The sequence below is a fragment of the Xenopus laevis genome, chromosome 5S (genome assembly GCF_017654675.1).
Source record: "Xenopus laevis strain J_2021 chromosome 5S, Xenopus_laevis_v10.1, whole genome shotgun sequence".
Taxonomy (NCBI): domain Eukaryota; kingdom Metazoa; phylum Chordata; class Amphibia; order Anura; family Pipidae; genus Xenopus; species Xenopus laevis.
The window spans coordinates 112,843,296-112,858,894 of NC_054380.1; the positions used below are offsets into that span (position 1 = coordinate 112,843,296).

Here is a 15,599-nt window from a genome sequence, read left to right on the forward strand (position 1 = left end):
CTTTAAAAATGAACTTCTAGTATGACATAGACATTTATATTCTGACACTGTGCAATTATTTTTTTTTGTTGTTGTTGTTTTCAGTTATTCAGCTTTTTGTTCAGCAGTTCTCCAGTTTGGAATTTCAACAGCTGGTTGCTGGGGTCTTTAGTACTTTATCAACCAGTTGTTTTAATGAGAGACTGGAATATGAGAGGGACTGAACAGAAAGATAAGGAATAAAAAGTTACAATAATAATAAAATTGTAAGCTCACTAAGAAAACTGTTTTGGTTTGGCTGCCAGGTTAATTTTATGCTGGATGTTGAAGAAGGCAAATAGTTCAAAAACTATAATAAATAAATATTGCAAACGCGCTTTTCCAGGATTGATTATGCAACAAAACTTGTGAGCATTCTGAATCTGAAAATACACCAGCTAAAACCTGTTGAAATGATGTAGAAGTCAATGGTAGATGTAACTTTTACAACAGGAAGAGCTTTCTTTGCTTCATGGTTTTCAGGTGTTTTTGATGCCGGCTTTTGTGCGACAATAAGAAAAACTCGTAGTTGTCGTAAAAGACATGATTTTTGCCTTTTTTTCCTGTTTGTGCTTTTTCAGTTCAGATCTTTTGATAAATTACTTACATTCATAGAAATTAGTTTATTCGTGGTTTCAAAAAACTCTAAAATTCAACCTTCAATAAATGGGCCTCCACAAGTTAACAGCGAACCACCCCTTTATGGTTGGGGCTCACATGGAGTTTGCCAGTGTTTGCTAAATTGCCAGTTTGGTGGCCATGTGGCAAACATATGCAATTGCCCCTCCGTTGGCCTGTACTGGCAATCTGTGGATTGTGGCAAATGCCAGAGGGGCTGCTATAAGATGCCACAGACAGTCACTATTTATTGGGGCTGTTTGGGCCAGGAAATGTGAAATGCCAGGGCCTATCTTGAAACCCAGTCTGGGCATAATAATAATTACTTCACCCATAAGTTCACCAGGCGACTACTATTCAGGGCAACAGCAAAGTAGTTTAGAACATTTTGTTGCCTGATCAGGAAATGAGAGATTACATGGTGAGCATAATGCTGACCATTGCCCTACAGCACGACTGTGCTATGGGCATCCTAAAGCCAACATTTATTTGCACAGTAATATGACATACAGTGTCCTGGCAAGTGGTACTTGTTTCCATGTCTACCATCAAAATACAACTCTGGACCTATGAGGGGCCAATTTACTTACATTTGGATTTTTATTTTTTCCCCCAAATTTTATTTTTTCTCCAAAAATTAGTTTTTTGTATTTCTCTAAAACTTCGAGATTTACTAAAGGACCAGTAAAGGTGGCCATACAGGGAAAGATCCGCTCGTTTGGCAATGTCGCCAAACGAGTGGATCTCTCCCCGATATGCCCACCTTGAGGTGGGCAATATCGGGCTGATCCGATTGTTGGCCCTAGGGCCCAACGATCGGATCCTAACGAATACTAATGGGCAGTCAGATCGCGGGACCGCATCAACGAATAGATGCGGCCGCAATCCAACGGGATTTTTCGTCCCATCCGATCGAGATCTGCCCGACTTTCAATTGGTCTGTCGGCAGCTTTTATCGGCCCGTGTATGGCCACCTTAACAAAATTTTTGTACTTAACGGAAAAAAAAACCCAACAAGACACATTTAACTTTAAATTTGCAAAGTCTTTATTAAGTACGGTAATTACTTATCGATTCTCCTCTTCAGAAACGGCGACAGGGCGGCGTGCGATTTCTCCTCCCTGGCTATTTCCTGTAGAAGGCACAATGGACCGATCGGAGAATCGGAACGTCATTTCTTGATAAAAAGAATTTAAAGTTAAATGTGTCTTGGTGGGTTTTTATTTTCCGTTAAGTATAAAAAAATTTTTTGAAAACAAAATGTTTGTTACTGGTCCTCTAAGTCTAAAGAAAACACAAACCTTTAATACAAAACTGCACCAAGAACAGGGTCGAACTGGGCCGGTGGGGCACTGTGGGAAAAAAACAGTGGGGCCTTGCCACCCCAGACCTGCTCCCTAGACCCGCTCCCTAAATTCATTTTACTTCTGCGACCTCCCTTTTTCAGGCAGGTCACAGCAAATACAAAGCAGGCACATGCGCTCATGCTGCAGGGGTAGGGGGCTCGGCGGGGAACCCAGCAGGACAGGGGCGATCCTGGCCCCTCCGCCGCCTGAGGCAGCAGCTGTTGCTGCCCCACCTCCCCCGGAAATTCGCTCTTAAAGTACCAGGAGCAGCATCTTTGCTGCCCCTGGTACCTAGTGGGGTGCTGCCGCCTGAGGCAACAGCCTCAACTCGCCTCATTGACGAAGCACCCCTGCAGCAGGGGCCCCAGACCCCCCAGTCCGACCCTGACCAAGAAAAAGGCGTTGAGGTCCCATAAGAAGCCAATGGGAGCTGCACTGATCCCATTGGACCATTTTTAATCACTTTGGAGGGTAAGGGATTTAATCACTTTAAGGGGGGTTTGGGATTTTTTTCCACTAGAAATTGTCCTAAAAACTAGAGGTTTTCGTATTTTTTTAGCTCATTGTTTGGTATTTTTTTGTTTTAACTTTTAATAATCAGATCTTTCCATAACTTTATGGCATTGTGGTTTTACAGAAAGAAGTTGAATCCTTGTTTTAAAAACCTCTAAAACTCAGCCTTCAATAAATAGTTCTCTGAGAGCCAATAGTGGGGCAACGTGTGGTGACAATGCAGCAAAGCATTCCTCACACATAATCATAGTGTTGCCTTTGTGTATAGCATTCCAGTGCAACACGTTGCTAGCAGGACACTTTATGATGGACAGATATCTATGTGCACAAGGCTTTCTCACAACAATACGTATTGGAATTCCTTTTTGCAGCCTTGAGTAAAAAGCAACCCAAACAGAGTGCGCCACACACTGAACCCGGCATTTTTTTCTACGTTTCAATCTGCCTGACCTCTAGTAACCCTCTTTCCCGCCCACTGTGACGACCCGGACTGGCCCCTTCAACGCGCCACTTTCCGGCAACCAATCAGCGAAGCTTTCTCATATTTCCTCAATGACACGCGGGGAGAACCCAAAATGCAATAGCGCCTATTGGTTTGAACACACCTCTTTCAAGCCAAGCCGCGATTGGCTGGAGGGGGCGGCGCTGTGCGTGTGCGCGGCAGTGTCACCGGCTACGATCAGTACCTTGTGCGTGGATCAGCCCCCAGCAACATCAGCGGCCGGGGTTCTCAGCCCTTCTTCCCTATCGCGCTCTCAGCGGTAAGTAGTCTTATTCTGTAGCCTCAGGTACCTTGCGGATGCTGAACGGTGCGGCTCCAAAGCTTTCGGGAATGCTGGGAGTTGTAGTCCAGCTGTTGTGGGGGAGCGCAGGTTTTAGATGGGTTTATATGATGAGTAGCGTCTATCCTGCTGCCCTCAAGCTACTATTACACTACATCTCCCAGCATGCACCGACATGTGTTGCTATTGTAGTTGCACAGCTACTCCAGGCTGTACATACCTGCTCTTTGTTTACACATTTCTCCCACCGATTAGCCGCCCCATAGGTAATGACAAATGCTCAGTGATTCCATTGCTGTCTGTAGCTTGATATTCCAAATTCTAGCTACTGTTATTTCTGCTGCTGTTTAATCTCTGCTCATACTGTAGTGCCTAGTGCTAAGGACTGGGAGCCAAGGTGACCGCACCTGTTTGCACTTAATACACACAATTATCTTATTTATATTGGACAAGCTGTTCTATTCCAAACAAGCTGCACTGATACATTTTCTGTATTCAGTTAGGCCTGCCTCTCCTCTCATGTGATCAGTCAAATTCAAGTTTAGCAACTTGGTCTCATCCAGTATTCAAAATAATAAATATAACAAATATCATGCTTCTGATAATTATATAACTGATAATGGGCGGGTTAGAAAGCTTCATTGTATCAGAGCCACTTGCTTTGGATGGTTCTCCATGATGCATTTAAAAAACTGTCCAATATCTTTCTCAAAGTAATTATAGCAATTTAGTGGTTCTAAACTAATATTTGGGCCCCAAACGGATCCTGCAACATGGTTGGGGTCCGCTTGAAAAAAGGTTGAGGAAGAAAGGTGTAAATGCAATCATGGGCCGATCCAGGTACTCATGCATAGTACAGAGAAAAGCTACAATTTGACACCAAAAACAAGATTTTCACTCTATTTTCAGGCACGGACTGGCAATCTGTGGGTTCTGGCAAATGCCAGAGGGGCTGCTGTAAGCTGCCATACACCTTCACTATTTATTTGGCTAGTGGGGGGGTGTTCAAGCCTCTGTGCATTTGAAATACCAGGGCCTTTTTTTTTTTTTTTTTTGGTAACTTATTTTTTCAAGGTTTTACAAACCGTGTTCAAACATCGTTCTATTTGTTATTTACATATCAGTAAAGTATAGCAGAAGTAGCTCCATCTAGAGCTAGGACCTTTATGACCCGCATTCCGTTCTGTCTCAACATTTACCTTTTATGCCTAAACCATATCAAGGTGTGCTGAGAGTGTAATTGGAACATAATCTTAAAGTTAAAAGTTAAAAATTGAGATTTTGGAATCAGGTACATATAGTTTTCAGTGTTATTCAAAATAATTACATTATTATAAATCAGACTAGGAATAGTCTCAGTTAGATTCAGTGGGACAGGGTGGATACCAAACCTCGTAGCTCCCATATAAACCAGGGCCTATTTTAACCTCCGGTCCAGACCTACTTCACATATGCACCTGGCACAAGGCTGCAGAGAGGGTCCAGGTAGGGATACATCAAATGCTGGATTTGGTTCAGGATTCGGTTGAATTAAAGCCCTTTTTGGCAGGGTAGGATCCAACCGAATTCAAACCCTTTATGTCATGTAAATAAGGAAATGCCCACATTTTCAGGCAAAAATTCAGGAAAAAAATTCATGTTGTGTGGATTTGGTCGCATGGATTTGGTCTAGTTGAGCACATAATCCAAATCTTGCAAAAGAAAAGGTTGAAATTTGTCAGAATCCTGATCTGAAGCCTGGATTAAGTACATCCCTATTCGTTATCCACAGGAATCTCATTAGGGTCACATTTTTATTGTTTGGTTTTATGTTTTTGATGGGCAGGTACTTCTCCTTTGACCAAGTGAGAGGTGGCAAGTTAAAAAAGTGGCCATATCTGAAATATAGTAAATATGAAATAAATGGGAAACAATTGATCAGGTCTTTAGTTCCCCACAGTGTGGCTTATATTGTGTGTGCGTATGTAATTAATGGTGGTTTATTCCATGCAGACAAGCATAAGTACCCAGCTCCTGCCTTTGCCATCAGCTTATATATTTCATGTACAAATATTTTCTTTGAGCCCTGATTGCATTCCATTGCCTTTTGTTGCTCTTCTCTGACAAATATCTTTTATTGGATGCATTAATAAACATGGCTCGTCCGTGTCAGGGACCAATGTTAGTTTGGATCAAGTACACGGTACTGGTTTATTATTACAGAGAAAAAGGAAATCATTTTTTAAAATGTGGTTTATTTGATTAAAATAATCTATGAGAGACAGCCTTTCCATAATTAGGAGCTTTATGGAGAATGGGTTTCTGGATAACTGATCCCATACCTGTATTACATTATTTGTGGTCTGCAGACATTTTTGCTCTACATTTGAGCCATCTACATCATATACTACATTCTTGAAGTGGCAGTAATCTGATTTTTTTTTTTTTTGTAGATTTTTCAAAATCAGTTCATTACCCTACACTAGGACTTGCCTGATACACTGAACTTAGCTTTCAAGAGTGAGAGCTGCAAATTGCTGGCCAAAATACATTTCCCAGAGGTGTTTCAGTATCTGGCTCAGTGAGTTGCCTTCCCTTCTGAATGACCGAGTACATATTTTTCCATTGTAACATTTACAGCAACACTCAGCAGTGTCTCATGTGCCATTTTTACCAGGAGCTAAAATAGATCTGATTGCACTGTGCAGGATAGGAGTGAATATTTTATATAATTGCAGGGTTATGGTTTTACCCTAGAACATGATTACACTGGGACCATTGTGTTGCTTGGAGCAGTGAGTAATGGAAGCTCAACCTGACTCCTGGTTTGGGCTGAAAATTAGAAAATAGCTAATATTGCCCAATCCAACCTACCATTAATTTGAATAGGAAATACCTTGATACACCCATTCAAGTCAATTTGAAAGAACAGACCGTGACCAACTAAAACGTTCCTTGTGTTCCATCGGCTTAAAGGGGTTGTTCACCTTTAAACTAACTTTTAGTATGATGTAGAGAGTGATATTTAGCTTTTTTTTATTCAGCAGCTCTCCAGTTTGCAGTTTCTGCAGTCTGGTTGCCAGGTGGCAACCCTAAGGTGAGTCTATACACATTACTAAAGTGAAATGTTCTGCTGCAATTGTAATTAAAGGTGTTAGAATGATGTTGACCGTGATATTTTGAGACAGTTTGCAGTTCAGCAGTTATTCAGTTTAGAATTTCAGCCGCTATCTGGTTTCTAGTGTTCAAATCACCTTAGCAACCAAGTTGAATACATGTAGGCAGGCTTTTCAGGTCCATTTGAAATTAATGAATGGCGTTGATGGTGGGGGGATTTTTCCCCATTTTTGTTAAATATGTAAACACCTCATTTATTGATTGTGTATCATGATAGGAAGCTGTCCGTTTAAGCCCTCGGAAGGGACGATCTCCTCCTATAGTCTCACACCCATCCTTTCACTAGATCCTGTGTGACCGAATATAAATAAGCAGATTCCTCCCATGTCTCCTTTACATGAATTTTTAGTATGTTATGTAATGGCCAATTCTAAGCAACTTTTCAGTTAGTTTTCATTATTTATTTTTTTTATAGTTTTTTTTTTCAATTATTTGACTTTTTCTGCTGACTCTTCCCAGCTTTACAATGGGGGTCACTGACCCCATCTAAAAACAAATGCTTTGTAAGCCTACACATTTATTGTTATTGCTACTTTGCATCACTTATGTTTCTATTCATGCCCTCTCCAGTCTTTTATTCAAATCAATGCATGGTTGCTAGGGTAATTTGGACCCTAGCAATCAGATTGCTGAAATTGCAAACGGCAGTACTTTGGAATATAAAGCTAAATCATTCGAAAACAACAAATGATAAAAAATGAAAACCAATTGCAAATTGTCTCAGAATATCAATCTCTACATCATACTAAAAGTTAATTTAAAGGTGAACAACTCCTTCAAAGGTTCCTGTTCTAAAGCAGCCCAGAAACTCCATCCCAGCCTTGTTTAATTTTGCATTCAGCAGCTAGAAATAATTGGCCAGGCTTTTATTCTGACCATGTGTCGGCCTTTCATAAGGATTTTGGAAAGTGTGCTTTGTCTGAGACAGTGCTCCTTTGTTGTCCTTGTCAGCGTGGTGCATTTGTCTGTGGGAATACGAAGCTGACCAATTGCATGAGCATGCGTCGGCCTTTGATCTGCAGTGCGAGCCATTGGCACAATGAATGGGAGTAACCCCGGCAGTTGGCTTTTTATTTTATTAATGCTGCTATTTGTTGTTGTACCGTATTTGGATTAAATAACAAAACAGTTTAGAATGCAACAGTGTAGCTGTGTTACACTGACATCCTTTTAGTATAATGTAGCAATCATAATGTAAACGTAGGGAGACAAAAATTTGCCATAAACTAATATATAACCAGGAAAATTGCCAGTAAACGTCACAAAGAAATTACTTCACATTGACCGTTAAATAGGAATAATCAGTTGACCAATCACTTGCCTGTGTTGCTCTACAATGATTATACAGCTTTAAGGTGCCATCTGTCCCAATTGTGAGCCTGCTTGTACACTGAAAGTAGCTTACGGCTAAATATAGTGGCATCTATTGTTAGCTTCTCATTACTTGTACATTTACACACTTATTATTTACCTGGCTGACTGGTAAGAAAAGTCTCCTGTTTTGTGTTTATTAATCCCAGTTTCTCTAACCCAAATAAGAGGGAAGGTGGCATCATACAACAATACATTGTGATAGTTGTGTCTTAAAGGGCATTAGTCCTATATGGAAAGGTATTAAATGTATTTTTGGTGCAGTCAGGTGTTTTAGGTTTCATGTGGCTGACATCTTTTCAGTAGACTTACAAACAGCAGATATTTTTAAATGGGTGCAGTCATCAAAACAAATGGTCTTCTGATTCAAAGCAATGATCTATATTGTATATTGAGAGCGTGGATCCACACACTGGTTTTTATAGTTGTGATCATGTATGTGCATGGATATCATTGGGAATTCCACTTACACTTCATCCTTGATAATGGCCCAACGAGGGCCAAAACATTGGGTACATGTGTGATGCTTTAATAAAATTGTTTTGAATTTAAAAAAATCTCTGGAGTGATATCTATCTCTCGGTTTGACTAACTAAACAATTAAATTTAAAAAGATAAGGAAGTTAAGTGGAGGAAAACTAAACGGGTGCTTTGTACTTCTAAAATATGGATTATAAATATAACAGAAACGGCTTGTATAAAACATTTAAAAGGGAAATATTTAAAAGGATACTGTTATAATTATCCCTTTTTATTATAATTCCACATATTTCTAATAATTGAAACTGCTGCTTAGTTGTGTGACTGTGCTAGCAGCAGGTTCATACAAATCTGTATTTAGTAGCTCTTCAATAACTGTGGGATCATTCATTGATGTCTGTCTACACTTGCTCTCATAGACCTGCACATGATTTACATGGTGTTGGTGTATTTGGTGGAGGGTTAAATATGCAGGCAATTGGGGAAATAACATTGTACCTGTGGCAGGTATTAAACCCATTGTGTAGCAGTAGTAGTAGCAGTAGTAGCATCTCAACCTGTTCACTAAAAAAGAGGATCAGCAAAAATTGTCTTCTGATCTCATAATATACATGGTGTTTGTGTATTTGGTGGAGGGTTATAAATACAGGGATTTGGGGAAATAACACTGTACCTGTGGCAGGTACTATACCCATTGTGTAGCAGTAATAGCTGCAGTTCAGCAGCAGCAGCAGCGCAACCAGTTCACTAAAAAAGAGGATCAGGAAAAATATTCTTGTGATATTTTTCCCATTCTGACTTATGATATCCATGTGATTATTACACTGCTATGCATCACAGTCAGGGCAGATAAGATGGGAAGCACACTGCACAAATATAATTGTGTACCATTGTTTAGTGGGAAACCGATACTGATTTGCTCAGCCAGGGTAAATGAGGTGTCAGCAGGCCACATGAAAAATGAGCATTGTCATCAAAAATAGTGTGTTTATAATGTTGGTAAAAAAACAATAGAGTTGTTATAGTTTCTTTCCTTTGCAATACACAGTTGTGCCATACTTTGTGGCATAGCCTATGGATTAGTGTTGTTGGAGACTGAAAGCTGTATTACACTTGGGTTCTTGCTGTGACTTTGCAGTGACTTTGTGTATTCATCAGCACTATTCAGCTCTAGGACTTGGTACTTTTTGTGCTGCCCTTCTCATTTCATTGTTGCTAACATGGTGAGTGCTTCTTAAGGGGTTGCTTTACATTATTGATTATTCTAAAGGCTTTAAAGCTTCTTTTTCTGCAGAGTGTTTAAATTTAATCTTCCTACATCTGGCTTTGTCCCAAGGGGCACCTCAATTTCTCTCTAGAATTCTATACACAGTGGCCGGATGCATTGTCATATTTATTAAAGGGGAACTGCTGTAGCTGTTAATATCTACCAAACCTGATCTGTTACTTTTTCTCCATAGTTCTTGAGCTACTTAGGTTATGTAATAAAATGCACTAAGTTTGCCCAGGTGCAATAACCTATAGCTACCAATCAGGAGGTAGAATTTACTGGTCACCTGTTTAAAAGCAAACATCTTATTGGTTGCTATGAGTTATTGCTACTGGACAAACAGTGCCTTTTATTACATAAAAAACATAATGTTTTATTGGGTTTCCCCTTCCCCATTTTTCCTCTTCATCTTACATGTAAAGAAGATTGGCTCTCCTGTTGAGTGTCCGGGAAACTACATCTGACCCATGCTTCCTCAGTTGGTACAATAAACTGCTGTCATTCTTAGACTCTCAGCATGTTTACAGCAAACTGGGGAAACTGTCAGGTTTTAAAGAAGCTTGCTCATATAATAATGATCACATCAAGACGCACCAAAGGCACCGCTCCAAACTCACACTCCCGTAGCTGCTCTCTTATTGTTATCCGGGTGCTCAGTCCACGGCGTCCCTACTGCCTTTACGTTTCAGAAACCAAAGAGAAGGACGGCACTCCGGTAAAAAAGGCAGGTTTATTGCAGTGTCCTACAGATATCCATTGCCTTATGCGTTTCGGGAGTCAATCCCTTAATCATAGGCATGAAATGTGCAAGGCAATGGATATCTATAGGACACTGCAATAAACATAAGAGTGCCGTCCTTTTCTTCTTCACAGGCATGAAAATCATGGACCTTGCAGTCACTCATACAGAGTTCTATGGATATTCAAAAGGATAAAGCAAATTTTCTCTCAATTTTTTTACCCAGGTTAAACCCTCTTCCACACTGCTTTGTGTTCCATTTAGGGGTGCATCCCTATATATTGGGGATCTCCTACATACTTAATCCGCGTCAGATATAGGGGTTACCACATGTGACCATCTGTTAAAATGTAACTCCCAGCAAAATGTAAAGGTACTCAAAGGTTTCATACCATGCAGGAAAAAAACCCCCCAGGGGTTTCAAAATCAGAACATTTCATGAAGGGAAATGGATTTCTTGGTATCTCTGTTTGGAATGGGCCCTGAGGATATTCACATTGATGAGCAGATCAGTTGAGGCCACACTGTTTCTGTACAGGCTGTAATAAAACCTTACGCTTTCCTTCAGACTAATCAGATTGCAGCTTCCCGGCTCAGTGATTAAGATTTTATGATGTCTTGTTTATTTAATTTCACTGTCAGAGCCTTATCCAGTACAAACACTTTGCTTGATGCTGACTTTTCCTTTTCCCAATGGCTGAACAGCAGCCTGAGGTTCCTATTTTGCCATACTTTGAGTGCGAGGTAGAGCCGTGCCTGGGCCCTGCTGGCATTTACAAAGGACCTTCTATGCTGGTCACCGTGAAAGGCCCAAAGTTTTTAGTTGCATAGGGACCCAAGGTTTCAGACGGGAGCTCTGACCCAATTTACACTTTTTAAAGGTCTGCAGAAAAGTAATATTTCTGAGGCACACGGTTCTGTTCAGTAATTTCTTGTGCGTCCAACAGCTGCACGTGTGTAATGGTAGCTGCTTTGCATGAGAAAATATACAGTTTCAAAACATTTACCCTAATGCATTCCACGTGGCAGGCTGATTGGGCGTTCACGGATGACGCCTGGGCATGGTATTAGGCAGGTGATAGGAAGCTTATTAATGCATGCTGATACACATTACATTGGTCATTATGCATTTTCCCTGATGAATAACACCTGTCATGCCATGGAATAGAATTTCCGTGTAGTTTTTTTTAGCTTGGGTTGGTCTCAAGTCATATAATTCTGTTACGATTTTCTCATAGGGCCAAATGTAGATTTTTCTGGCATTGTCCTATAACAACAAGACAGCATTTTTATATTCAGTTTTTGTGCTCCTGGCTCCCTCCCTACTACCTTGCATATGACACTCACATGTATGACCTGTGGAACCTGAAAAGGTGCCCATCCTGGCCCCTTGTTACCTCCCCCTTGTCAGGCCTGAGGGTAAATATAGAAGGCATGTGCCCAGTTTCAGCAGACATATTTGTCTGATCTGTGTAGCTGAACAAGTTGCCTCTAGTCTGCACTCCTGCTCTGCCCATTTATTGTGTGTTTGTGTGTAGTGCTTAGAGAAGTGATGATACGCTGGGTGTGTAGCCCTTGGGCCTGTTTGGGAGTATATTCCTAGTAAAACCAGTGCTCAACTTGGCCACATGGGATATCTTTGTCTTCCTGAAAAAAGCAAAATAAAAAAAACTGATTCTTCAGACTTGACTTAGATGAATCTATTTCTCTAACTAGTGTACTGTAAATGTTTATTTCCTATGTATTTCATCTGTTACTGCATTTCTTTACTGCCGATACCCTGCACGCCTCCCTCCCACTACCATATGGTGGTTTAACTTCTTTTTTTCTGGGTTTAGATACAGTACGAAACAGCAGGTCTACAGTTCTGGGCAATCAATGAATAATGAGATGTAAATGAGATACCTCTTGCATTCAATCAATGGGGTTCTCAGATTTATTTTACATATATATCTAATATACAGGTATGGGAATTATACTTGTGACCTGGGGAACCACATTAAATATAGAGCACCATTTAAAGGGAACTAAAGTCTAAAATAGAATAATGCTAGAAATGCTGTATTTTGTATAATAAACATAAACATGAACTTACTGCACCCGAAGCGTAATGAAACAAATGATTTATGTTTTCAAAGTTGGCTGCAGGGGGTCATCATCTTGTAACTTTGTTAAACATCATTGCAAGACCAAGACTATGTACATGCTCAGTGTGGTCTGGGCTTCAGTTGGGAGGTTAAGCTTAAGGATCATCATAACTTATCAAAACAGCACAAGTCAAATATCTGCCATAGAAGCTGATACAGCAAGACTGATTAATAATCAGAATATACAGACTGCACTGGGTCTGCGGATACAAATCTCTACACAGTCAGTGGCTGCACGGCAGGGAAACAAACAAAGCTGTTCGAGGTCAAGGAAGGAAGGTGGGGGGGGCTCCCCCTGCCTTTGAAAGTATGATTGTTTCCCTGCAGAGCAGTTAGGGACCGTCTGCAGTTTCCTATCTGCAGCTTTCAAAGCAAGTAAAACGAAGGGGGAATTTCACTGTATACAGTCAGGTTTATTGTAAAAACAGTAGACATCTTTTAATTAAAGTATATTGGAGATAGATTTCTTTTTCATTAAAGAAAGTAAAAATGGGATTTTATTATTTTGCCTTTACATCCCCTTTAAGGCTGCTGGGAAAAAAAAAACAGTAGAATGATCCACACAGCACTTTTAGCAGAAGTACATTGTTCAGTCTTATAATTACGGAGCAAAATCAGATCCATTAAAAAAGTATTTGTATTTTAGGACTCTGGTGAATGATATCGCTGTATTTTGGATCCCATACCTGTACACAACTTGCAATTACACAGGCAAAATCATCTGAGCATATGAGATTAATTGCTACTCTCTATTAGTAACATGTAATTAGTGTATTTCCGCTGGTATAAACCCCAGCGCACAAACAATAAATTCAACTGTAATCTAATATACGAGTAAGTGCTTTATCAGTGTAGTGAAAATTAAGCATCCACAGAAGATATAGAGCCGTAAACAATTTTTAGTTGAAATGGAATTTAATGCTGTTCTAGTGCATGAAGGGGCCAGAGTGATCTCATTTACCGCTGCCTTAGTGCTTTCTGTTTTCAATCTGTTCTTTATAAGAAGTGCTTGGGGCAAGTTAGACTTTATTCTAAATGATTAGCCCTGTTCTGTTCTGCTGTTATATTGCTTTGTTTTGTTGCTTTTCAGAAGTTTAAAAAAAAAAAATAATAATCCCTTAATGGCTGTGAGGCAGTTCTAATGCTGATGGTTTAGACCAGGGATCCTCAACCCTTTGAACCCGTGAGCAACATTCAGCTGTTAAATGAGTTGGGGAGCAACGCTAGCATGAAAAAAGTTTTTGGGGTGCCGCATAAGGGCTGTGATTGGCCATTTGGTATCCCCTATGTGGACTGTCAACCTACTTGAGGCTCTGTTTGGCAGAATATGGGGTTTTTATGCAACAACAACTTGCCTCTAAGTCAATAATTCAAAAATAAGCTTTTGGTTTGAGGCCACTGGGAGCAACATCCAAGGGGTTGGAGAGCAACATGTTGCTCGCGAGCTACTGGTTGGGGATCACTGGTTTAGACTCTTTCTGTACAATGCTAATTTTCAGTTATTTTGTCTGCAACAGACCAGTGACATTCTGATTTTTATTGATGATAAAATGTATCCAAAATGGCAGCCCGCTTGTTAGCCTGTCTCCCTCTATTGCACTGGCATAGAAGTACTCTCCAACATATATTTTATTTGTAAAAGGGCTCTTTAGTTTGTGTGCTACATACCTGCATGATGTATTTTATGCAATTTTTGTTTTTTAGCACAACTCAACTGTGTTTCTTTTAGGGATGCACCGAATCCAGGATTCGGTTCGGGATTTGCATATGCAAATTAGGGGCGGGAGAGAGATTGTGACTTTTTGTCAGAAAACAAGGAAGTAAAATATGTTTTCCCTTCCCACCCCTAATTTGCATATGCAAATTAGGGTTCGGTTCGTATTCGTCCGAATCTTTCTCAAAGGATTCGGGGGAATAGTGGATTCGGTGCATCCCTAGTTTCTTTACACCTGGGATACCCTCTGTTAATGTATAGGGTAACTAGAAACTGGGTGTGTGGTTTTGTTTATCTCAGACATGCTATTATTTTGTTTGTGTGCACCCTAGGGTGCCTTTGTGGTCTCACCAGCATGTTATAATGTATATCCCCGGGTTTTACTGATTGAGTATGTGAGGCCTTTTTAGGCCTTACTTGTGGTAGAACATGTACCATTTATTAATTGCTTGTACACTTTCATTTTAGACATTAAGGGGGTTATTTATTAAAGTCTGAATCAAAAAAAAAACTCGAAAAATTCGAGTTTTTGAACTATAAAATCCAACTTTTTAGTGAGGAAAAAAAAAACCACACATTTTTCGAGATTTATTATATCCCGAGGATGGAAAAAGTCAGAATGTGAAAATACTCCCATCTCAGACCTGCCGAGGTTGTATATAAGTCAAGAAGTTTCTGTGGTCTGAACTGGAATTTGCCCCAAAATCCCTCTATTTCATGCTTCTTGGGCAAAAATCCAAAAAATTCAGACTTCGGGAAAAGCCTGAAAAAAACCAAGCGATTCAGGGAAAAAATCCCCAAAAAAAATCATACGATTCGGATTTCGATTTTGAGTTTTACCCGATTAGAAATTATTTTGCTTTTTTATTAATAAATAAAGTCGATTGTGGATTCTTGTTTGGTCAGACTTTATTTTAAATACTCCGAAAAATTTGGATTTTGATAAATAAGGCCCCAATAGTTGTGTTGAGTTGCAACTATGCATTTCGTACTGGTGATAGTAGCAAATTCCTTTGCAGCCTTCGCCCTATTCTGGGGCAGTAGAAGTTGAGTTAATCCCATAAAGCCAGGGGAATACTCTCTGTGCCTGTAAGTGTTTTTTCTCTCTAAAAATAAGAGTAAATATTTATACAGAGGCAAGTGGCCGGAAAATGACAAAGCGGCTCCCTTATGTGCTGCACGGCGCAGCGACTCTAATTGCCCTTTTCATGGTCTGTGGCAATTTTCCTATAAACTACGGTAAAAGAGCACAGAAGGATGTGAGAGAGTTCGCTTTAGGTTATGGCTTTCCATTGCAGCATGTCCATCCATATGTACTCAACCAACTCTCCCAGGCAGGGGACAGCAGCAGACACTGTGTGGCTCTGGCACAAATAGCCCCTTCAGACTATTCATCCTGTTGTATGGCTCCTTCTCACAATTAATAATAGCAGCATTGTTTTTGA

General features: G+C 40.1%; 1 protein-coding gene across 1 annotated transcript in view; it reads left to right on the forward strand.

Annotated features, from left to right (window-relative positions):
* The first annotated feature begins 3,032 nt into the window (after positions 1 to 3,032).
* Positions 3,033 to 15,599, forward strand: part of acsl3.S (acyl-CoA synthetase long chain family member 3 S homeolog) — a 57,866-nt gene continuing 45,299 nt past the window's right edge. Inside the window, exon 1 of the mRNA XM_018265809.1 lies at positions 3,033 to 3,256. Within this exon, the coding sequence (XP_018121298.1) occupies positions 3,048 to 3,256 (209 nt within the window). The 5' untranslated portion in view covers positions 3,033 to 3,047. The remainder of the gene's footprint in view (positions 3,257 to 15,599) is intronic.